Source organism: Myodes glareolus, chromosome 12 (genome assembly GCF_982192425.1).
Source record: "Myodes glareolus chromosome 12, mMyoGla1.1, whole genome shotgun sequence".
Classification (NCBI taxonomy): Eukaryota; Metazoa; Chordata; class Mammalia; order Rodentia; family Cricetidae; genus Myodes; species Myodes glareolus.
In genome coordinates, this window is record NC_142037.1 from 25,467,079 (window position 1) to 25,492,080 (window position 25,002).

General features: G+C 41.9%; 1 protein-coding gene across 2 annotated transcripts in view; it reads left to right on the top strand.

Moving 5' to 3' along the window:
• Positions 1-24,696, top strand: part of Mtmr6 (myotubularin related protein 6) — a 41,646-nt gene extending 16,950 nt beyond the window's left edge. The window contains exons 3-15 of one of the 2 annotated variants that reach the window (XM_048447999.3): positions 1,894-2,056; positions 4,843-5,000; positions 8,529-8,657; positions 12,512-12,646; positions 13,678-13,791; positions 15,005-15,137; positions 15,956-16,065; positions 16,417-16,542; positions 18,964-19,013; positions 19,382-19,582; positions 20,633-20,764; positions 21,418-21,544; positions 22,593-24,696. In XM_048447999.3, the coding sequence (XP_048303956.2) occupies positions 1,894-2,056; positions 4,843-5,000; positions 8,529-8,657; positions 12,512-12,646; positions 13,678-13,791; positions 15,005-15,137; positions 15,956-16,065; positions 16,417-16,542; positions 18,964-19,013; positions 19,382-19,582; positions 20,633-20,764; positions 21,418-21,544; positions 22,593-22,841 (1,827 nt within the window). In that variant the 3' untranslated portion in view covers positions 22,842-24,696. The remainder of the gene's footprint in view (positions 1-1,893; positions 2,057-4,842; positions 5,001-8,528; positions 8,658-12,511; positions 12,647-13,677; positions 13,792-15,004; positions 15,138-15,955; positions 16,066-16,416; positions 16,543-18,963; positions 19,014-19,381; positions 19,583-20,632; positions 20,765-21,417; positions 21,545-22,592) is intronic. The other variant, XM_048448004.3, reaches the window with a different exon arrangement.
• Positions 24,697-25,002: the final 306 nt, after the last annotated feature.

Genomic DNA, 25,002 nt, shown 5'->3' on the forward strand with positions numbered 1-25,002 from the left:
TTTTTTAGGATCAAAGGGGGCTTTTGATTGCTGGATTTCAATTCTTTGATAGCTGGACATTGGTGGTCAGCATCAGGAGGAGGAAGTAACTAAACATTATAGAATAATGTTTACAGTATTAAATATTTAAGTACAGTAATTAAATACAGTAACTAAACATTGCAGAATATATATATGCAGGTTCCTGACTTTTTTTTTTTTGTTTGTTTGTTTTTGTTTTTCGAGACAGGGATTTTCTGTGTAGCTTTGGAGCCTGTCCTGGAAATTGCTATGTAGATCAGGCTGGCCTGGAACTCACAGAGATCTGCCTACCTTTGTCTCCTGAGTGCTGGGATTAAAAGTGTGCACCACCATTGTTCTGACATTTTTTGATGTCTTGGTGAAGATGGATTATTGCAAGGAGAGAAGGGAAAGGAATGGCAGACCGAGTGTTTCTGCTCGACACCTCTCTGTAAAGGGCGTAGTATCTGTCACTCATCATGGGACAGTTTTATGAATGTTAAATAAGAGAAAATAGGCAAAGCATGTGTTGAAGTAGCAGCTCAGGAAATCCCAGCTGTCCTTAGCCTTTTCTGAGCAGCAGAACCGAGATGAGATGTGGTGTCTGCCTCCCAGGGAACCACACACGCCTGCAGTACAGCTCAAAGTACGCAGGTTCTTGTTTTCTCTTGTTGACACGTGAATGCAGTGAGTAGGATAAAGGGTTAGCAGATTGAGGGATAGCGAAGAGATGCTGCTGCTCCCCTCTCTTCTCTCTCTCCTGCCGTCTTAGCAGTGTGGCCCATTGGTCTCTCCTGGGGTCTGTGTAGCAGGAGCACTGTGGTCCTAGAAGCAGCCTTTCTGACACTGGGCCCTCTTTCTCTCTGTACAGATAGGCTTTCTTTCACACTCATATGACGTCAGCCCCTTTGTCGCTCTCCTGAAATGATCTGGGGTCTTAGCTGGGATCCTAATAATGATACAATATTCTCTCTACGTCATAGATCTTATAGGTTCTTGTCCCTAATTCCGTGTGGAGATGGCACTGTCAGATGGTTATGAACAACTTTGTACAAATGTTAGTGGAGCTAGTTCCTGAGTGTGAGCTCTGTGTGTGTGTGAGCCATTTGTACAGTTTTCATGGACACATTATCTCATTACTGCTCTTTCAAGCTTTCCTTGATTACTTATGTGTGCTTATTCTTGCATGTCAGTACAGTTAATATAATTGGTAATCTTAGCATAATATAATCATACTTACACAGGTAGTCAGTCATCCGTCCCTCACCTTTCGACTGAAGACAAGCAGATACAAAACAAAACCTACTCAGCAGGGTGGAGTTTGCTGCTGCAGCCTTTGCTTCGTTTTAAGGTGCATTTAGAACTGCTGGAGCTCTTCTGTGACCGAGTTTTTATTGTTCAGGAACCTAAAACCTCTTCTCCAGAAATTCTTCTTTAAATATTTTAAGTGGCTAGGAATGGTATTGAGAAAGAGTAAAATTTCTTAGTAGCGAACAAAGTGTCAGTAGCAGTGGAGATGATCTTACGTTTTCAAAATGCCATCAAGCCATTGTCTATAGTGAGACCTTTTTATTCATACACTTGGTAAACATTAATTAATTAAAAATTTTGAGATGCTTGGGCTGGAAACCAGGACCTTATGCATGCCAGGTAGGCATTCTGCTGCTGAACTGTGCCCCAGCCCCTCATTCAGCCAGCATATACTGACATGGGAAAAAACTCGCAAAAATGACAACATAGTCTTGGCTCAGGCATCAAGTCATCGAAATGTGCTAAGTATGACAGCACATAGCATTTGAGGTGTCATTGGAGCATTCATGTGTATGCACTCTGGGGAAGAGCATGTGTCAGTGCTTTGTGTGTTGATGACACGGGCATTTGTTTATGCCGTAGATACTACACCACCATATTGCCTCTGTGGAGAAACTTGCTCTCACCACTTCTGGATGCCCACTCGTGATTCAGTGCAAGAACTTCAGGATTGTGCATTTCATCGTTCCCAGGGAAAGAGATTGCCATGACATCTACAACTCTCTGCTGCAGCTGTCAAAACAAGGTATGTGCTTCCTAGAGAGCCAAGCTCACAATCTCAACTGAGATGCGGTTTCCAGTGTACTTTAAGGTAATATTATTTTATTGTTACATTATGGTTAGGTTGTATGTACTGTCAACCCCTTCAGTGGTCTAGAAATACCCCACAATAGTTCAGAAATAACAGAAACAATTGCTTTGAACTGTAAGAATGTTAGTGTCCAATGAAGGAACAATGTTAAGGGAAGACTTTTATATAGTACAGCCTGATGTTACTTTAGATTATATTATTAGATTATATAGATTATATTATTAGATTATATTAGCACTTCATGTGTGTGTGCAGATGTGCCGGCACATGTATGCATGTGTATATGGAGGCCAGGGTCCAGTGCCTTTACTTAGGAGCCATCCGCTTTGTTGTTTGACACAGTCATTTGGGACCTGGGACTTGCTGTAGTGAGGAGCTGCGGGCAGGCCTGCTTTTCGCCTCACCCGGCTCCCGCAAGGCTAGCTTAGTCCCAGAAATAACAACACACAAATTGTATTCATTTAAGCACTGTCTGGCCCATTATCTCTAGAGAGTTAGTTACTGGCTAACTCTCATATCTTGATATTAACCCATTTCTAATACTGTGTAGCACCACGAGGTGTTGGCTTACCGGAAAAGATTCAGCATGTCTGACCTGGTGGCTGGCTCCATGGCTTCTGCCTCATAGCCCTCTTCCCAGCATTCTGTTCTGTTTTCTCCGCCTACCTAATTTTCTGTCCTATCAAGGGGCCAAGGCAGTCTCTTTATTGACCAATGAAAATAACACAATAGACAGATAACCCTCCTCCATCAACTTGCCAGTTCAGGTGAAGCTGGCTTGCTGCAAGTTCCACATTTCCAGCACTGGGGTTCCAGCCATGTGCTACCACACGTGGCCTTTCACCTGGATGCTGGGGATTGAACTCAGGTCTTGTTTTCATAGAAAGCACTTTTCTGACCAGCCTACCTCTCTAGCTGCTCTTTTTTGTTTTAAATGTGGGTGTTCTCTATTAATGAAAGCAGTATTACTAAATGGAAAGTCCCAGAAGGTCATGGTCCTCTAGCAGCAGTGGCGAGGGTGGTAGATGTATCAGAAACAAGAGTGAATCCCGTCTTAGTAGATGGAGGGCTGGGAAGGATAGAAGCCCTAAAAATGAATCTTACCATTACCCAGGCCTAGGGCTCTGAAGGCTTCTATGTTGAAGTCCAACCTTGACGGGGCTTGCACGTTCCAGGGTAGGGGCAATTGGATTAGAAAAATTAGGGAGGAAGGACAGAGATAGAAAAGGAATGCAGAGACATAGGACAGTACCAGGAGAGCTATCCAGTGAATAATGAATACGTCTGCATTTATTCTCCATATGCTTATACAGTCCAATTCAAAAAGGGGGCGGGGAAGAAGGCAAAAGACTGCGTTAACATGACACAAAGGACAAACTAAACAATTTCTTGCTTCAGTATTTGAAATATCAAGCAACTATATCCTTTAGTTTAAGTATTCTGTTAGGCAGGATATGTAATAACCAGTTAGACCAAGTATTCTGTAGGCAGCCGCTTCCTGGCTCAAACCTCTGTCATATCCTTCAAGGAATAGGCTTAAATTCTCTGACCTTTGGTCAGGGTGGAGCAGATCCACCTCTATGGGCCATCTTACTGTCCAAAACACTAAGCAACCACACCCTAGGTCAGGATATCTTGTTTGTAGCCGCTCCTTACGTCAGACTTCTTCTCAATGACTTTGAAAGAACAAGAGTAGGCTTAAGCTCTCTGACCTCCAGTCAAGGTGGAGCGGACCCCCTTCTGTGGGCCCCACACTTCTGCCCCCAGCATGACTTGGGTTACTTGTTAACGTGGATTTTAGTTTAGATGGAAGCCCTCATGGGTGACCTAGGAGCAGGTCCATGTTCTCTCTGAGCGCACAGAGCCTGATACACCCCATTGTCTTAGTGGAATCAAGGTATATAACAGAGATAGTTATGTGCCGATGGCCTTGCTGGTTTGGGTCTATACTGACCTATGAGAATGGGTGATTCTGGGGCTGGAGGAGACGATTCGGTGGTTAGCAGCACTGTCTGCTCTTCCAGAGGTCCTGAGTTTGATTCCCAGCACCCACATGATGGTTCACAACTGTCAATAATTCCAGTTCCCGAGGACCCGATGCCCTCTTCTGGCCTAACAGGTGCCAGGAACCAGTGTTGCACATACTTAGGTGCAGACAGAACAGCCATACACGTTAAAGTGATTGAAATCAATGTGTAATGCAGTTTCTTATTCTCTGCCATCTCCATTCTGTTAGTTATTGCTTGATCCGTCCCTGTTTCTGTCGTAGAGGTGCTCTCTGTGTTGTCTAGGCCGCTCTCAAACTTGAGTCCTGCCTTGTCTTGTGAACGCTGGAGCTTTAGGAAGGTACTACACCTGGCCATTTCTAGTTTGTTGTTATGGTATTTTGTTTGCATTGCATTTGGGGAAAAGGATGAGTAAGATGTTTTTTGTTTCAAAAATTTAATATTCAAGGAAAAAGGAAAGCATGCAATAGAAGATTTAACTTTGATGATACCTTTTGCTATGACATAAATCTTGGGTCTATACATATGCCTTTAACTATAGTCATTGGTTTTGTGCAACTCAGAAAATATTAAATTCAGATATGTACATGTCTTAACCACCTCTTTGTTGAAAATTCTAAAGAAAAAAATAGGATGGAAAAATCCTGGAAATTAGTTTTGTTTGTAGTCTACTGCCTTAAAAATTACATTGTATTGATTTTTATTGTTTTACAGCAAAATATGAAGATCTCTATGCGTTCTCTTATAATCCCAAACAAAATGATTCTGAACGACTGAAGGGTTGGCAGGTCATTGACCTTGCTAAGGAATATGAGAGGATGGGCGTGCCCAATGAGAACTGGAAACTGTCCGATGCCAACCGAGAGTACAAGGTAAGCCAGCCTCTGGGGCAGACTGTCTGATGCCAACCGAGAGTACAAGGTAAGCCAGCCTCTGGGGCAGGTCAAAACATAGTTCCAGAGGGCAGCACATGGCAGACTCCAGTCATCTGAAGAACAGTGTGCTGCTGTCACTTCTTTAAATGTCTTGAAGTTTTTTGGATTTTTTTTTTAACTTAGTCTCATAGTTTTTGTCTAACTTTATAATCTCTCCAGTATTTTATGTAGACACTCAGTGCTATGAACTTGCCTCTTAGAACTTCCTTCATTGGGTCCCATATGTTGTTTTATGTCTGAGGCACAGCTGCTACACCCGATCTTACCTCTGCCTCAGCTGCTGACTGAGCCACTTCAGTCACCGCCTGGCTGCCTCCATGTAAAGAGACGAATGTTGTTTTAACTATGTCTCTGTCCTTCTATTTAACCAATAAAGACTGAAGAGCCAAATGCTGGGGTGAAAACCTGCTAGCTCAGAAAGGCAGAGGAAGCAGCCATCTGATCTTCCTCCTCTGTTGCCCCAAACCAAAAAGGACTGCCAAACTCAAAGTCCCTCCCTACTACTTCCGGTGCATCTATCCGTCTTCCTGACTCCTCTCTATGACTACTTCCTGTCAGCTGGTTGTTTGCTCTGCCTCTTGACCTATGATTGATTTTATTTAATTTTGTTTACCATAAGCAGAAAGCTCTTGGATTAAGGGTGTATACAAGAGCTGGGCCACACCACAGCTAGAGTCAGATTTTTCCAATAAATAATATAACCTTGGGGTTCATAGTGTGGTCAAATATCGTGCAACACCTTTAAGTTTGGGTATATTGTATATTTTCATTCAATTCTAGAAGGTCTTTAATTTCTTTCATGACTCATATTAGGTCATGAGTTGTTCAGTTTTCATGAGTTTTTAAGCTTTCTGTTATTTCTGTTACTGATAATCCAGCTTTAATTCATGGTGGTAAGATAGGGTGCAAGGTATTATTTCAATTTTCCTGTATTGTTGAGACTTGGCTTTGTGTCGGAGAATGTGGTCAAGCTTAGAGAAATTTGAGATGCAAAGAAAAAGACATCTTTGTTTGTGTGTGAGGATGAAATGTTCTGGATATATCCGTGAGGTTCATTTGGTTTATAGTGATCAGCTCTGGCATTTCTCTGTTCAGTTTTTGTCTGGATGACCGGTCTACTTGTAAGAGTAGGATATTGAAGTTTCCTACTCTCAGTGTGTGGGGTTCAATATGTGATTTAAGATATAGTAGTCTTTCTTTTATGGACGCGGGTGCCCTTGTGTTTGGTGCGTAGATGTTAATAATTGCAGTGTTCTCTTGGTGAGATTTTTCTTTGATGAGTATGTAGTGTCCTTCCCTTTCTCTTCTGATTAGTTTTGGTTTGAAGTCTATTTTACCAGATATTAAAATGGCTACACTGCTTACTTCTTAGGTTTATTTGCTTGGAATATCTTTTTCTATTTTTTTTTTCCTTACTGAGGAAAAAAAAAACATCCTTGATGTTGAGGTGTGTTTCTTGGATGCAGCAAGAATGGATCCTGTTTTCTCTTCCATTCTGTTAGTCTGTGTATTTTTATTGGGGAAGTGAGACCTTTGATATTGAGAGATATCAGTGACCAATGATTTTTGTTTCCTGCCATTTTAATGGTGGTGGTGGTGACGGTGCTTTTGTGTGTATGTGTATGTGTGTGTGTGCGCGCGCACACACAGGCATGCATGCTTCGACATGCATGTGTGATTATGTGCATGTGCGTACTTCCCCTCTTGATTTTACTAGTCTGGGATTATTTATTCCTGTGTCTTCTTGGGTGTGGTTAACTTCTTTAGGTTGGAGTTTTCCTTCTAGCACCCTTAGTATAGTGGATTTATAGATAAATATTGTTTATATTTGGTTTTATCATGAAATGTCTTATTTTCTCCATCTATGGTGACTTAAAGTTTTGTTGAGTATAGTAGTCTGGACTTGCATCTGTGGTCTCTTAGAGTCTGCAGAACATCGGTCCTGGTTCTAGTAGCTTTTAGAATCTTCATTGAGAAGTCGGATGTAATTCTAATAGATCTGCCTTTATGTGTTACTTGCTCTTTTTCCCTTGCAGTTTTTAATATTCTTTCTTTGTTTGCTGCGGGAGCTCCTTCTGCTCCTTCAGCCAATCACCGCTGAGATACCAGCCCATTGGGGCGTGGTCTCTCTCTCTTTAAAAAAGCAGTGGCTGTCCTCCACTCGCTCTCTGGCTTCAGGCTCCGCTTCCAGCTCCTAGACTCATTTCCTGTTCGCGCAGAGGGGCTGTTGTCTGGGACGGTAATCTGTTAGTTTTTTCCCCTTTGAATAAATAACCATTCTATTAATCATAATTCCAAACTGGTGTGGGATTGTTTGTGACTTACGCCTTCATTTGTTCTGTATGTTTAGTGTTTTGATTATTGTATGCTGAGGGGACCTTCTGTTCTAGTCTAGTCTGTTTGCTGTTCTGTAGGCGTCTTGTGCTTTAATAGGCATTCCTTTAGGTGAGGGAAATTTTCTTCCAGGATGTTGTTGAAAGTATTTTCTGAGCCCTTTATCTGGGTTTCTTCTTCTGTTCCTAAATTTGGTCTTCTCATAGTGTCCCAGGTTTCCTAGATATTTTGTGTAGGAGTTTCTTTAGCTAGCATATTCTTTGACCAATGTATCCATTTCTTTTACCATGTTTTCAATGTCTGAGATTCTCTCTTTCATCTCTTGTATTCTGGTGCTGAAGCTGGCCTCTGACGTTCCTGTTTGAATTACTGAATTTTTCATTTCCACACTTCTCTAAGTTTGGGTTTTCCTTATTAATACTATTTCCACCTTCAGGTCTTGATCAGTTTTATTTCTTTCTTTCTAGTGTTTGTGTGTGTGTGTGTGTGTGTGTGTGTGTGTGTGTGTTCATAGATTTCTCTAAGGGGTTTACTCATTTCCTCTTAGAAGACCTCTACTGTATTCATAGAGACTGTTTCAAGGTCTCTCTTGTGCTTCGTCGGTGCTGAAATACTCACAGACTGATGGTAGGACTGCTTTCACTCAGACATCTGGCTGTTTGGTTTTGGGGTGATTGTAATTCTAGGTGCTGATGTCTGGTTTTGTCTTTGTTGGGTGGGTGTTTTGTTCCTTGGTTACTGTTTCCTCTCTGATTCTTAGGAGAATGTGATCGCTGTGTGCTGCCTGGTAGGACGTCTATATGGGGTCCTGATAGGTGTGGTCACTGGGGGTGCAGGTAAAATGTGTTTCTAGGTATTGGGAGCTGACACTTTGGAATGGGGAGGAGGCATGAGTGAGTTCATAGGAGGGAGGAAAGCAGGGTGTTCCACCAGGATCTCCTTAGGTTCCCGAGAATGTGGGCACAGAGTGAGGGAGGCCACAGCAGAAGGGCTGCTGTAGAGCTGGGCATGCGCCTTGGGGATTGCACGTGGATGGATGGAGGAGAACGGAAGATCTACAGTAAGCCCATCTGCTTCCACTGTCCTCACGGTTTCTGAGTGGAGTTAAGTACTCTCATTTGATATTTCCAGGTCTGTGAGACTTACCCAAGAGAGCTGTATGTTCCAAAGACAGCCACCCCGCCAATGATCATGGGCAGTTCCAACTTCCGGAGCAAGGGCAGACTTCCGGTCCTGTCCTACTGCCGGCAGGGCACCGAGGTAAGAGACTTCTCTAACTTTGTAAGTGCAGTGAACTCAGGTAATGCTCTAAGCATCCAGAAGAACATTAACTTTTTTGTTTGTTTGAGATAAGAGTTTCACTATGTAACTCTAACTGTTCTAGAACTCACTATGTAGACTAAGCAGGCCTTGAACTCATGAGATCTGCCTGCCTTTGCCTCCTGAGTGCTGGAATTAAAGGCATATGCTACCACACTGGGCAGTGAATGCTAGCTTTTACTTCACAGGTTTGCCATTAAAATGTTGCTAACAGAAACATGCTGACTTTTCACTATTTTTTTGAAGTTTTACAAGAAAACTACCTGAAATTCTTCTTTCCTACCTTTCTCTTCCAGAAATTCTTTAATTATGGGACCAGTGAATAGATAGGTCTGTTTCTTTTCTGTAGTTTTCCTTTAGTCCTATGTGTACTAAGAGAAATTGGATCGCTTGCTTGTGGCAAGGCAGGCACTGAAAGCAGGAAGGGAATCCAGGGCATCTGGGCTCTGTCTGAACAGTGTGAGCCCTTCCCATGGGAAGAATTTGGTGAGGAACAGGTAGAGGAGGCATGTCCACACTGCTGCGGTGGCAGGTCTGCTCTTCTTGTGTGTCTGCACACACCTGATGCTGATACTGGAACCCAGAGTCCCCTGCTCTATCCTGAGCTCCACCCTCACCCCTTGGAAACTTACCTTCCTAGTTTACGTGCTGTGTTAAATGTGTCTTGTGTGCATCTTCGCAAGCTCAGAAAGCAGGCTTTGCTAATGGCTGAGGTTCAGAGGCAGCTTCTACATGGGTGGGTTGAGTACCTTGCCATTTCTCCCAAGCCTTTGTAAATACACTTTTAAACACATTCCCCTCCCCACCCAGAAGGTTTTATTCCTGGGATCAGGAATTTCTTTGTGATGGTGTTAGTATTCAGGCATCTGTACAGGCCTGCCCTTGGGGTCCTGACAGGTTATATCCTCAGCCGCTGCCACTAAGAGCACCCCTGTGCACGTTTGCTACTGTCCCCTCTTTCTCTGTTTTCTCTCTCTCTCTGTCCTCCACCACTCTTCTTCCCAGGAACTGGTATGTGTCGTCGTCCCCGTGTCCCCCTGCTTCTTTGCCCTATTCTCTCTCCTCTCCTAGTAGACCAATGTGAGAGCCTGGTTGCATGGTGTGGCTTCTCTTCATGTCATTAAATGAATTACAACAGAGGAGCATGTGCATGTCATTTACATATGACCTAGAAGCTCTGATCTCAGCTCGGAGAAGACACTTCTGTTTCTGCAGCATTTTCTTTTCTCTGTTTATTTTCTTTGTATTTTTGGTTTTTAAAGTTGACAGGCTTCCAGTGTAAGCCTCCATTTCTACAGGTTTCCTCCTGCTTTCATATCTTCCTGTTTTCTGGAAGAGTTTAACTGTATTCTCATCCAGCTCTCAGGTTCTTTATTTCTTGTTCTTTCCCTTTTCTGAATTTCTTTAGTTTATTTCCTGTTTTCTGATTTGGTGTCAACAGCTCTCAAGCAGACAGACTTTGTGTGTGTGTTTATGGAATTCATGTGCCTCTCCCTCTCCCCGTGTTCTAGCTGTTAGGAGTCTGAAGTTGTATACCTTTGCACTTTTTTTTTTCTTCTGTGCATTTGCCTTCCTCGCAGTGTTCTTTTGCTGGTGGATCAGTAGAAGGCCTTCGTGTGATGTCACAGTTGCAGGGGTGGTGCGAGCCCACATTCTGCTGGGTAGACTATATTTTATCCTCTTGTTAGGGAAGTTCAAGGCTTTGTTCCCAACCATTGCTGGGTCCAGTTGTGAAGTTAATCCTCTTTGTAGACTAAACTTTGTGTTCAGCGAGGAAAGATCTGGAGGTCCCAGCTCATCCTTATGTGTGTTTAGCTGCTTGTCTTTTGAGCAGCACCCTGCTCCAGCAGGTCCCAGCTATGACCTTGCCTTGCTGCTCGATTCCCGGTGCTCCTTCCTATAGCAGGCACTTCCTCTGCCAGACCAGTTGCCTGTTGTCAGTCTGCTGTTGCCCCAGATGCCACCACACCTCTGTTGGAATTTCTTTGTCCTTGATTGTCGTGGTGGCTTTATAGGCCTTGTAATTTTTAGAACTTTGTTCAGGTAAATTTTTAAACAGAAGTTTCTAACTAACTTCTAGTACCTTAAGCCATAGGGAATTACTTGGGCACACCCTTTTAGAACACATTGTTTATTGGACAGATAGGCCAAAAATAGTCAGTGGTTGACTTAGTAATCAGAGGATAGGTGTAAAAGGCATTAGAATGTTTTTTTAAAACAACAAGAAGCCTGTTTATCCTCAGAGAGCTAGGGCACCACATTAAACAACAGGAAACTGACTAAAAGTTGTTTATTTTCAGAAGATGGGGAAAACATTAAAAACAACATCACAGTCCTCATTTTCTTCTGCCATTGTAGTTTTTATGATAGTATTTTGTGTGTGCAAGAAAAATATACAGACATGTACTTGTAACACTTTCCCCAATGTTACTCTATTGGAGTGTTTCTGTAGAGTTAAGCTGGTGGGGATATGGAGAAGTGAAGAAAGATATATGCTTCTAAATCATTTAGTTTTTTTAAGGAATTAAAATATAGTAAAAGACAAACCACTGATTTTTTTTTTATAGATATGCCTCCTCTTAGATCACCTTTCCTCATCTTTATGCCTCACCTTATAAAAACTTTCTGATTTTTAGTAGGGAAGTAAAATTTCAGATGTTGTTTATTTATGCTTTAATTCTTATTTACATGTATAGGTGCTTTTCTTGAATGTATGTCTGTGCACCAGGTGCATGCCTGGTGCCTATTGGATCCCTTGGATGTATGTCTGTGCACCAGGTACATGCCTGGTGCCTATTAGATCCCCTGGAACTGGAGTTTCAAAAGGCTGTGAGTCTCCGTGCAGGTGCTGGGAACCAAAACCTGGTCCTCTGGAAGAATAGTAGGTGCTCCGACCAGTTGAGTCATCTCTCCAGCCTGAGATGTTGTTAATTTAAAAGTTCCTTTAAGGGCGGAATCCATGGCTTGTGAGTAAGAGTGCTTCCTGCTCATCCAGAAGACTTGAGTTCAGTTCCCAGCACCCATAGTATTCCCAGCAGCATCTTAGAATTTTCTCTTCCATATATATTGCTAGTCCATCTTTTTTACTTGAACTTGAGCTGAAAGTTATTTGTAGCTTATAGAACCCCTGGAATACAGGTGTGTCCTCCTTGATAGACAGTTGACCAAGTGCTGTTCCTTGGGGCTATGGTGTTTTTAATTTGGTGTGTGTGTGTCTGTGTGTGTGAACAAACTAGGTATGGAAACATTTAGTTTTCTTAGGGGAAGTGCCCTAGGGTTTTATTGCTATGAAGAGACACCACAGCCACTGCAACTAAAGATCAGCATTTCATTGGGGCTGGCCTACGGGTTCAGAGGCTTAGTCCATTATTGTCATGGTGGGAAACATGGCGGCACGCAGGCAGACATGGTGCTGGAGAAGGAGCTGAGAGCTCTGCATCCAGATCGGTAGGCAATGGGAAGAGGGTCTGACACTGAGCCTGGCTTGAGTATCTAAAACCTCAAAGCCCAGTGACACACTTTCTCAAAGGCCACACCTTCTCCATCAAGGCCACACCTCTAATAATGCCACTCCCTGTGAGTCTGTGGGAGCCATTTTTATTCAAACCACCAAAAGAAATGCAGACAACACCTAGATTCTGACAGGTATCTAAATTAATAGTATTTAAAAGTTAATGCCTTCTTATTTTCTTGCTGACTTTAAAATATATAGTGTGTTTGTTTTTTAACACTTTAAGTCTTTTTCAAAACTTTTAAGAGTCTTTATATAATCTGGTTTGTCTTTTTAAAATTAGGCTGCCATTTGTCGATGTAGTCAGCCATTGTCAGGCTTCAGTGCCAGGTGCGTGGAGGATGAGAAGTTGCTTAAAGCCATTAGTGCAGCCAACTCAGGAAACCATTACATGTATGTTGTGGATACCAGGCCCAAGGTATGTATCCAAGTGCAGTCTCTTATCTTTATTGTTTATGTCTTTAATTGATGGAAATAAATATATGTGCCCAAATATACTTGAATTGTAGTTTTAAGTTAACAGAGGCTAATATTATGAAGAAAATCAATCTTCTGAAGAATACTAATTAGGAGACCAGTTCTCAGTTCTTAGTGCCCTAGGTCATGATTTCTTCTGTCTCCTGATATATATATATATATATATATATATATATAGTATATATCATATGATATACATATATATCACACATGCACGCACACACACATATCTGTACACACCTATATGGAACTCTATTTTGTTTCTGCTTTTGTTTTTTCATGACAGGCTATCACTATGTAGCTCTGGCTGTTTTAGAACTCATTATGTAGATCAGGCTGACCTCAAACTCACAGAGATCTTCCTGTCTCTGCACTGGGATTAAAGATGTGTGAAAGATGTGTGCTACCATGCCCTGCCACATATGGAACTCTTGAAGATGTATTAAGTCTTATCTTATACTACATACTACTCTCCTCCTAGTTTTTTTCTTTCTTTCTTTCTTTCTTTTTTTTTTGGTTGTTGTTGTTTTAGTTTAGTTTTCTTTTGTTTTTGAGACAAGGTCTCATGTACATTTGTACCGTGTAGCTAAGGATTCTGGTCATTCTGCCTCTACTCTCAAATGCCGGAATTATAGGCACGTAGGCATGTGCCACCAACCCCAGCTAATTACGCTCTTTGTTACTAAAGCTGTCGATTGACAAAACACTTAGTATTAAAATAATTTGGCCATAATTTGAAAGGTTAAAAACTTAAGGAAACAATTCAGTAAACACTGAACTAGAGAACTATAATGAACAAGAAATTACTGCTCTCCTGGCATCTGTGGTACGAGGCTAAATTGTTATTATTGAGACCGAATCTGAGTCTGTGCTTCTATGCACAGTAGAGAGCTGATTGTCATAGGACCCTGAAATTAGAGTGATTACAGTCTTCAGCAGTGACAGCTAACTTTATTCTGATTTCTGTTATAGCATCGCATGCAGAGCTGGTGGGATACACAAAAGGACATTGGCAGAATTATAGTGAGGATCTCTTCAAAGATCTGGAATGATGAGAAAATAAGAGAAAGCGATGAGAGAAAGCGAGTGAGCACTGTAGACCGCGAGCCATTTTAGGCAGACTGTGGAAGGGACACGGTGCTTCGCAGTGATGCTCACACTGTGCAGCCTCACCAAAGACTGTGGGACTAGGGAAGATGAGGATAGCTCGAGTAAATTAGAAAGTGTTAACAATTAGAAGTTGGTATTGATAATCTTTTGTTAAATATAAAGACTTTCTGAGGACTCAAGAGCTGGTAATGTCTCATAAGAAAAACTGTGTTCCCTTGTTACTGGAGACTTATGATCTAATGAAGCAAAATTTAGGCGATGTTAGATATAAAAGATGACTATAATATGTACATTTTGAAAATGAAATCTTACTGTGATTTTCAGTTTAAGACCTAATAGTTTTTATTTATCTAATTGTCATTGATACAAAAAAAATACTGATTTTTTTTTTACTTTTCTACATTAAAATTAAGTAGTGATGATGTGGAAACATTTTGAATTTTACTTCAGCCATAGATGCTGGTAACTCATGAGTCAGTGGGTCCAATTCACCTGTACTTGTTACCAACCCAAGGCCCATTCACTTAATGAAAAGTTAGTTTCAGCCAGTTTAGATCATTTTCTTTATTCATACTCCTATGAAAAGAATGCCAATTATAGTAACATATTATACAACAGAAGCCAGCAAGCCGAACCCTAAGGGTCTCTGATGAGTCAACAGTCTTTTTCCTCTAGAGACCATTTTATGATAGGCATGATTCTCGGAGCTGTGCCAGACTGGTGGGCGGTGCTGCACACAACACCACTGTAGCACAGCGGTGAGTCTCCATGCGCAGGCTTCATGACGTGGAGCCATAGTCCACATCTGGCTCTCCGGGCACATGTGCTTTGAGCTCACAGTCTGATTCTGCAAACCGAGCTCTCCAGGAACCATTCCTTTCGTTCCAATTTGAGTTGTTACAGAAACATGGGAAGCTGATGAGAATGTAGATGAACTGCCTTCCTGAGTTGGCGAGTCTGCTGGACTAGACTTTTCTGTGTGGCAGCCACGTTTCCCCACACACTGCCCTTGGTCACTGCTGGGGATGTGGCAGTTTTGTTTGTTAAAAAATAGTACCTAATTCAATTTTGATGAGTTTCTTTAAATGCTCTCCTGCCTAAAAAGTGTGATTTAGTGTTTTTGTGGCATTTTGGTAAACTAAAGATAAAAAATAATTTGATTGTAAATTTCTAAAATTTTGAATTTTAGCTGAATGCAATGGCTAACAGAGCAGCCGGAAAAGGTTATGAAAATGAAGACAACTATTCTAATATTAGATTTCAGTTTGTTGGAATAGAAAATATTCATGTCATGAGATCCAGTCTTCAGAAATTGCTGGAAGGTATGATTGTTGTACACCTTTTAGAAAACTTTATGAGATAGAAATATAGTGATGGTCACATAGGACTTTGAATTCTCTGTCAGTCACACTCATACAGTAAAGAGAACATGGGATTGATGTTGATAATATACTTGAGATAATAAAAGTATTATTCTAGTATGTAGTCAGTATAAAAACTGGTAGACTAGTCTCTCTACTCTCCCCTCCCTCTTCCTTCTTTCCTCCCCTTCTCTTCCTACATCTCCCCCTTCTCCCTCCCTCTCTTTCTCACTCAGTTGCTTGCTCATATCTTTTTGTTCGATTCACGGTTTCTTTGAACTCACTCTGTAGCCAAGGCTTGCCTTGAAGTCCTGGTCCTCTTGCTTCAGCGTCTCAGGTGTTGGGATTCCAGGTTTGCACAGCCACAACCAGCGCCATCTTTCCTTGTCATTGAGTCCTAGAAAGCAGTAATGTTTATATACTTATAGCTCACTTTGGCCTGACCTAGCATTTCAGGTGCTCAGTAGCCCCATTTTGGGTGGTAACTGCTCTATCTGCACAGTTCTAATGGTTTTTCAAATCACCGTTGTTAGAGATCATTGAATATTCAGCATATCCTAGTTATGATGTAATTAAAAAAATGTAAACATTTGCACTACCTTTTTTAAGGTGATTGAACATTTCTTCCCACCTAAGGACTGAAAAATGTCCCCCAAAGTGTTATTCAGACTCTAAAGCACTTTTCATTGATTTGCATTTTCTCCAATTGAGATATCCCGAAAGGATGAATGGGAGCTCTAGGCCCGTCCTAATTGAAAACCTCCCTCCCTGTTTCATAGTGAATGGCAACAAGGGGCTGTCTGTCAACGATTTCTACTCTGGTTTGGAGAGCTCGGGATGGCTTCGCCATATCAAGGCTGTTTTGGATGCTGCAATCTTCTTAGCCAAGGTAACTGTCTCGCATTGGTTTGGGGTTTGTCATGTTTGGGAAGGAATGGACTTAGCCTTGGTACAGAAGTTTGTTCTGCTCAGACAACCTTTGCTCGCTCTTCTTCACCTCTTTAATGAAGTTCACTTCATTTTGAAGTGGTACCTAATACAAAGGTTTACAATCCCCAAGTACTTAGAAACAACATTTTATTTGTTTGCTTTTTGTTGTTTTAATTACTGTGGCCACAGTGTCATTGCAGGGCCAGCTCTTCTTTATAATGTATACCTTCTGGTGTGGGTTTCAGCTGAAGCCTTGCTGATTTGTGTGAAGGGTGTTTTACAGGACTCTGAACGTGTCGTTTCCCCTCAGGCAATAGTGGTTGAAAATGCAAGCGTGCTGGTGCACTGTTCCGACGGCTGGGATCGGACTTCCCAAGTTTGTTCCCTGGGTTCGCTTTTGTTGGAGCCTTACTACAGGACGATGGAAGGATTCATGGTAAGGACTTATCCATCGGACCCAGTGATTCACCTGCCCAGGGATAAAACTGTTCAGAGACAGTTTTATACTAAGGTTGTACAGCTGGGAGATTCTGCTAGAACAGCTCTGCTTAAAAATCCTGGGGCCCTTGGTGTCAGCACTTCTACGGCAGAGGACCTGCACTTAGACTGATCTCCATTTGTGCCACATTTTTTGGCAAAACACTTCAGATCTAGGGTTGATATGTGTCATCCCCGTCTCCCCGCCACCGCCACCATCCTAAATTGTTACCAGCAAAACTGTTGATCTTTTCCCCCACATGTTTTTTTACAGCACCATGATGATAAGGGAAACACCACGGTGTCATTTTTTTCTGTGAAACCAAATTTCTAGTTGAACAGTTTTCTTCTAGTAAGAATTTTATCTTCTGTTTTGTATTTGATTCGATTTACTTTCAAATTTTACATTTAAGCCAGCTGTATTAAGCTAGGCCTGCAAGCATAGCATTTGGGAGGTGAAGACCGGAGTGTCACGAGTTCACGGTCATCCTTTACTATGTTATCAGTTTGAGACCAGCCCGAGATACCTGAAACCTTGTCTAAAACCAAAACAAAAATTTACATAGAAATACACGGTAAGTATGTGACAGGACATTAGAGAAGTTTTTAAGCTTATAATTATTAAATAGTGTCCTGTGACAAGGGTCAACACTGTTATTTGGCTCAGCTATCATACTGAATCAAATGGAAATAACAAGCTAACTGGAAATGGGAAACTACATGGAAATGGTGCTAATAACAATACAATTAAGCTTACTTTGTGAATGTAAGTGACAAGTGTTATTCTTAGCTTATTGCCGGGCAATCGGATGAAGCCTTGTAAGAAATGACCAGGAGCACAGCAGAGCCCCTTTAGGAGATACAGGTATGCGTGAGGGAGTGTGAGAGTAAGCCTGGCACCCAGGAATTGTAGGGTGAGAGTCTGAGGAAGAAGATGCTGAAATGTGTACTTCCCCCCTGGGCACTGAGAGCTATTAAGTAATACAAAAAAACTACAGTTGCTTGATGAGAGATTGATGCTCTGTATAAAGTTACCTTGGCATCTTGAAGTCAGAAGGGAATGGGACGGAGGCTGGGGGTTCAGGATAGCAGCTAAATTAGGCCAGCTGAAGAGGGAGAATTGAAAGTAAGGCAGCAGAGCACACACAAGTAGACGGAGGTGATGGACTCAGGGGACATGGCAAAGGAGGACCAGTGCAGCCATGGATTGAATGAGAGTGGAGGAATGGAGTCCTCACCTAGGTTTCCAGGCCGCCGAGTCAGCATCTGCTGGTCCCTGCTCTTCCCTGAGCTAAGGAGAGCAGCAGGTTCAAGAGGATACCAAGTTAGGATGCATAGGATGGTGGAGGCCCAGGGTGACAGCCGTATTCCCACCCGCGGTCACAGGGTAGAGGTGATAAAGCCATCCATGATAGAGCTGGGAATGTGCCTGAGAGGCTGCATCCTTGACCAGTATTTAAAACAACATTGGCAATGCCAAAAAAGATGACCATCGACAAGAGCATGCTTGGTGGCTGTGTGATGAGATTCTAAGGTGTGTCAAGCACTAAGAGATTGCTTCAGATCTGACTGGAAACACTAGAGATGTGTTCCCTCACTGGTTGTGGTGGTGCATGTCTTTGTTCCTGCACTTGGGAAGCTCAGACAGGAGGATGGAGCATTCAGGCCAACCTAGGTCTAGGTTTCATATTGAGAAGCTGGTTCAAAAAAAAAAAAAAAAAAGAGGAGCTCTTATTTTGGTGGGATTATTCAGTAGAGAATCCATGACATCAAGACTCAAGTGTGTAGTTCAGCCAGGTATGGACGTCAGCATTGAGATCTGAGTAAAAGCTGTCACTTTTATTGACTTTGTTTTGTTTTCCAAGAGACGGAGTCTTGCTCTTCATTTTCTTACATGTTTTATGTAAACAATGTACAAAAAAGCCAAATGGCTTAGAACACCCACCCCCTGTCCTGCTCAGAGTTGGCCATTATTAGAGCTTTAGTTTACATTCTCCTAGCTCCCTCTCCCAGCCCAAACTCTATTTGAGGTCAGGGTTTCCCTGTAAAGCCCTGACTGGTCTTTAATTCTCTATTCTCCTGCCTGAGCCTCTGAGTGCTGGATCATCCCTGGCTTTTCCTAGCCTTTTTGGTGTCATTTTTATAGGGACAAAAATGTAATTCTACCCTACCAGGCATGCTCTTAAATACAACAGGAATAGTCTGTCCTGAGCCCACTTCGTGTGGATCTTCACTCGCCTGTAGCGAGTCTCCAGTCTAGGGTCTGGTGTGTTTTTACCTGTAGTATTTTTATCTTTTTATTTCTATTCTTAGCAGAATTATCGCTTTTTTTTTTTACATTAAACATAGTTATATAGTTGCTTTTGCTTTATCTCACTAGGTTTTAATAGAAAAAGATTGGATATCGTTTGGGCATAAATTTTCAGAGAGGTGAGTGGCAATCTGTCTTTGCAAAATTGTACCATTGTGTTCCTTTCCTTGGGAATTTTCACATCTCTGTGGTGTGAGAACTGTAGCTATGAATTGAATGAAGTCAGATGTAATGTCTCTGTTCGTTCTTATGACCATTGAGTTTTTTTCTGAGACAAAGACAGTCTTGTAGCAATGCTGTCCTCGTACTTCTGGTCCTCCTGCAGTGGTTACAGATGTGCACTAAAATGATGGTTACAAGTGGACTTTTATATGTCTGTATTGTATGTAATGTATGTATTAGTGTTGTGTGTTTACATTGGCAATACCTAAGTAGTGAACTTCTTTCAGAGGCATTTTTAAAAGCATGTGCTCTCTGCGGGGGCTAGGTGTGGCCATTTGGACGGTGACCCGAAGGAAGTCTCCCCGGTGTTTACTCAGTTCTTGGAGTGTGTGTGGCATCTGACTGAGCAGTTCCCACAAGCCTTTGAGTTCAACGAAGCGTTTCTCCTTCAGATCCACGAGCATGTTCATTCATGTCAGTTCGGGAACTTCATTGGGAACTGTCAGAAGGAAAGAGAGGAACTCAAGTAAGTGGCTGATAAATGGGCCTTTTCCTCCTGCACTTCCCAAGTCAGCCCTCCCTACATCATGGCTGCAGAATGAAATGCCTCAGCAGTTTCAGATAGGACTGAATTTTACTTCAGAGTTCATGGTCTGTAGTTTTGAAGTTAAAGTACCCTACTAATATCTTCTCAGGTAATAGTAAAAATACATTTTGAAATATATTTTGAAGTATAATAGTATCCAAAAGAGTACATGTAGGATATGTAACCAGCTCAGTAAATCTCACTGCCTACATGTGTAATCTTTCCTAACGAGATTGTGTTTTGGGTTTGGATTCGGAGTTTAGATTTATTACAGTAACAGTGAATCTAGAACTCCCGAGTGACATAGAGAGGGGCCGACCCTGGTTGTAGGTGGAAAACCTTTGCATATTATAATTGGCCAGCTGACTTTTCTTGGGGTACAAAATCTATTTTGGGAAAACCTTCTCAATTGGTACCAAACATCCTTAAACAATGAGAAGAGGAAAATAACAATGGATATTTCTTAGTAGTCATTCTTATACATCTTAGGGCACATGGAACTGGTACATGCCTGTAGCATCTGTAAGTCTCACCTGCTGTGTCGATGCCTCCTCTGCAGCCAGCTGTCTGTGTGCTTTAGACAAGCATGTAACTGGCATTTCAAATTCTCCCCCCGAAATGTGTTTCTGTCCTGTGTAATAGCCCTGATGGCCCAGCATGGGGTTGTGACAACAAGGGGAACCGCTGCATCAGTGCCCTGCAGTGGGGCCGGGCAGTCCTGGTGCGTGAGAAGAGTCCCCGTGTGAACAAGGGTGAGAAACAGTGCTTGACCTGTGTTGTGCTCAGGACACATCTATTACACATAGTCACATTGTGCTCAGGACACATCTATGACACATAGTCACAAATGAGAAAGAAGACACAGGGAAAGGAGAGCTCAGGAGCCGTTAGTCTACAGCTGGAAGTCACTGGAAGCTACGGCCTCATCTGTAGAATTAGCGGCATACTGTACACCTGGCTGAGACTTCTGTGCTGTTCTTGTTCCCGAAGGTTGAAGGAGAAGACTTACTCCCTGTGGCCCTTTCTTTTGGATGACAAACAGAAGTACTTAAATCCTCTCTACAGTTCCAAATCTGAGAGACTGACAGTCTTGGAGCCAAATACGGTTTCTTTCAATTTTAAGTAAGTTGGCACCTTTGAAACATTTATATGTGATTTTCTGAAACAAATTTTAGGGACTTTAAAAAGTATTTATTTTATTATTAGTATTTGCATGAGTATTTTGTCTGTGTGGGTATCTGTACACTCTGTGTGTGTGTGTGTGTGTGTGTGTGTGTGTGTGTGTGTGTGTGTGTGTGTGTTGCCTATGGAAGCCAGAAGAGGGCATCAGAGTCTCAATAATTGGAATTACAGACATTTGTGAGCTGTGTGGGTGCTGGGAACTTAACCCAGGGCCTCTGAAAGAACAGCCAATGCTTTTCACCACTGAGCCATCTCTCCAGCCCCTAAAACTATTACATTAATTAAACATATTTATGGGGTGCAGTGTGATTGTTGTATGACCAAATGAAGACAGTTAGCATTCCCATGCTTTTACATTGTTCTCTTGATTTTAATGAACAAACAGTATATGTTTATGAACAGTGTGTTATTTTAGAACCTGTGTACAGCATGTCCTAATCAGATTGGAGCATCGTTACTGTATTTGAGTTACTTTCAGTTGTTTATAGAACTCAGAACAGACCGTGTGAGCTGTTCCCACTCGGCTATGCTGAGAGCCTCAGAGCTCACTATTCCATCAAATGGTGTCTGGTAAAAACTTCTTTGTCATAAAGGTTTTGGAGAAACATGTACCACCAGTTTGATCGGACGCTCCATCCTCGACAGTCTGTATTGAATATAATTATGAATATGAATGAACAAAACAAGAAGTTAGAGGAAGACATTAAAGACCTAGAAGCTGTAAGTATTTTGGGTGGTCTAATAAAACATTTGTTTAATGTACTGCGGTGTCTTCCATTTTGGGTTTCCTCAATTACAGGTGACGAAAATTGGTTGGACATTTTGTTTCCTTCTGTTGAGAATAAACTTCCAAATTGCCTCACTTTTTCTTGGCCTATTTGTCTTTTTTCGTTATGATTTTTCAGGGTTCCTTTTATACTAGGCACTAATTCTCTGCTCAGTTTAATGAAAATAGCTTTGTCTGGCCTATTCTCTTTTCCACCTGACTATTGTTATCTTTATGCTCTGTTACATGTGTGTATTAAATCTGTCTCCATGATAAGATTTTCCTATAATCATTTCTCTGAAATCATATATTAACTAAATGAACAAATATGTCTGTCTGTATATATCTGTATACACACACACACACACACATATGTTTAAATGCTCGACAGTTGTTTCTGTTTAGGGGACTGTCCTGTCTGCCGCTGAGGCAGCTGTAGGGACATGTTAGTGTTAAGGCGAGGAGGGGCAAGACAAACAGCATGAGACAGTTGATTTGGAGAGTGTGATGCCCTGCCAAAGGGCACTTTAAATCTTATGTTTAAAAAAAGAAAAAAAATGTAAAAAGATATTGTGACCTCCCAAATGTCACTTTGTGGCCCTTAGTGAGGGACACCCTCCAGGAATCTTGTCATGATCAGCAGAACGCTTATCTGAGTAATGTGTGATCATTGTTGTGTTATAGTGCCTTCAGGTTGAGCGTGTCCTCTCCATCCGAGTCCTTATAAAATGATTGCTTGTTAAACTTAAGTATATTTGTGCTTCTGGCATGTGAAAACATAACGATCTTTCCAGTCAAATCTGGTTGACTCAATTGACAAATGTAAAAAGTTAATGAAGTTTTCTTTGATACATTTTAAACTATTGGGATTTTTAGTTGCTGAGTTTATAATTGTGTCTCATGTACCAGGGGAACATTTGCAAAAGCAGATTTTCTTCATTTAACCTAGGCTGATCACCTGGTATCTGTAGTTATTAATGTTTGCTCCTTGTTCTGTCTTAGAAAATTACGCAGTGCAAAAATGGCGTCCTAACGAAGGACTTGCTGCTTGGCGTCCACCCTGAATCGCCTGCCCTCAAAACCTCCCTGTGTCTGAAAGAGCAGAGTCTGCTCCCGGGGAACGACACGCTGCGAGCTATAGAGGGCAGCAGCCCTGCGGATAATCGGTACTGCGACTACCCCGAGGAGTTCTCCAAGTCGGAGCCTGCTGTGGTCAGCTTGGAGTACGGCGTGGCAAGAATGACTTGTTAGATCCCTTCAGTGTTGCCTGGACTGACTGTCGTGTGAGAAATGTGTAGCTGGAGGATGATGCTCTGTACACGTGGCAGGGGGATTTTTTGAATGACTTTGGGGCTTAACAGCAGGTGAATAGTTGAGGAAAGGATCATGACTGCTCTTGAGAAGAATAAGTCAGCCGAGTGCCATTTGTAGCAAGAGCGATATTCATTTCTGTAGGAAGTAGGTGGTGGTGGGTGCACGTACTGAAAATGGTTTACACGGTACACCAGTGAGCGACAGGCTGTTGATTCAGATGTTAATTACAACCAAGCTCAAATAACTTTCCTTAAGTGTAATTTAACTCTGAGAAAACAGACCTGACAGTGTGACCCCTTAATGATTGACGCGGCATGTGCTTTCAGGTCTGGAGATGTGTGACTGTTTGTGTATTTTGCCACATAGTGACATTTTAACATCAAAGTGCCATGAGAAGTACTTCTGAGACAGCCTTAAAGTAAATTCTCAGCTTTTTCTTTTGGTATTACAGCCATGGACAAGATGTCTGATTTCTTCTTAGTCAGCCTTACTTCATGAGAAGAACTGCACTCTCATTCCCTGGCGGTCGCACGCTGTGACGGCGGCGCTCCTGCATAGAGAGCCTATACTCTGGTAGTTCGCAATTGACCAAGCCCACCCATGATCAGCGCTAAGGCCTCCGAGGGCTCTGTTCTGGTTGTCATTGGTTCGAGCTACAGCTGACAGTTCATTATTTACAGCTTAGAGGACTGATTTCTTAGAGTAGTATAAGCACATTTGACATTTACTTTTGGATTACTGCATTCTCTTAATTCTTGCTTCGTGGTTGGCTTTAATCCTTTGGTAACTGTATGTTTAAAGTGGCAAAGCTCTACCGTGTTCTGAGTGCTAACTACATTCTGAACTGCCTGGTCTCCTAGAACATTGCCCTGTCGTGTTCCTGCCTACAAACTTTCAGGTGAACTATCAGGCGGACTGATAGTGGGGGATTTTGCTTGGTTATGTCAGTTTTGAAACAATCATTTTTATGTGGAATATGTTTCTTTTCTCTTAAAATATAGACGGAACAGAAAGGGAGCCTGAGGGGAGCCAGTTAATGTCCAACAAAGCAGCTTTAGCTCTGGCAAGGGTTTGTTTTCTCTGTTACAGTCATCGTTTATTCTGTGCACTAGGGCGTACACATCTTTTCCAAAAATCACCTCCAATTGACAGTATTACCAGCTGGCTTTAGAACGGAGTCTAATACCATGGAAGACATATGAGGTACAGTTCAAGGGCACTAAGAAATCTACATAAGTTATCTTACATATCTCCTGATTACACCTGTATCTGTAATATTTCTTGTATTAGTTTTGAACATATGTATCTGTTTTTGAAAAAGAAGAAAGCTTTATTGTATGTGATTTTTATCTAGTCCTGTTTATTTTTACAGTTCAGTTCCGTGAAACCTATGTAATAAAAACACTGCATTTTAAAATGTAACAGAAATGTACTATAAAAATTTAACATATAATTAATGGTGTTTAGACATTGGGAACGGAAACTTAATCTCTGTGGCCACAACAGGAAGCTTTTGTGCCTTGGTTCTATCAGGTTGTGGTTTTAGACCCTTCTATGGCAGACTTCCTATAGTCATCATTTTGGTTCATTATGCTAATCTTCAGCTTCACATGCACATATGTGTTTGTGTGCTCACACACAGATAACATCCTGGGTGACGTACAGGGCATATGTTGGCAAAAGTCTGTGTGAATGTCTTATAAAATTGGATTTACGTTCATTGTGTTTGGGGATGTATAGCATGTAAATTATTTCATGTATTATTTAAAGGCAATTAAATGTTCATGTTTTATTTTGAATATTTTTCTTTTGGGAAAAAGCAAGTGAGGGTCTTAGAGGAGCACCTAGTACTGTCACGTTACTGAACCAGCATGATTCCCGGCTGCGTGCTGAGTGCTTGTCGTTTGCCCGCAGATCAGTTTCTCTCTCGTTCCTCATGAAGGAAACTTCTCTGTGTAGCAGAGGGAGGCCATAACAGAAATCCACAACTGACCATGGGGTGCCCAGTCCCCACCAACACAGCTGCAGCACAGCCCCAGATGTTAGGCCAAAGAGACATAGCAGAAGTGGGGCACACAGAAAGAGTCTAAGAGTTGGA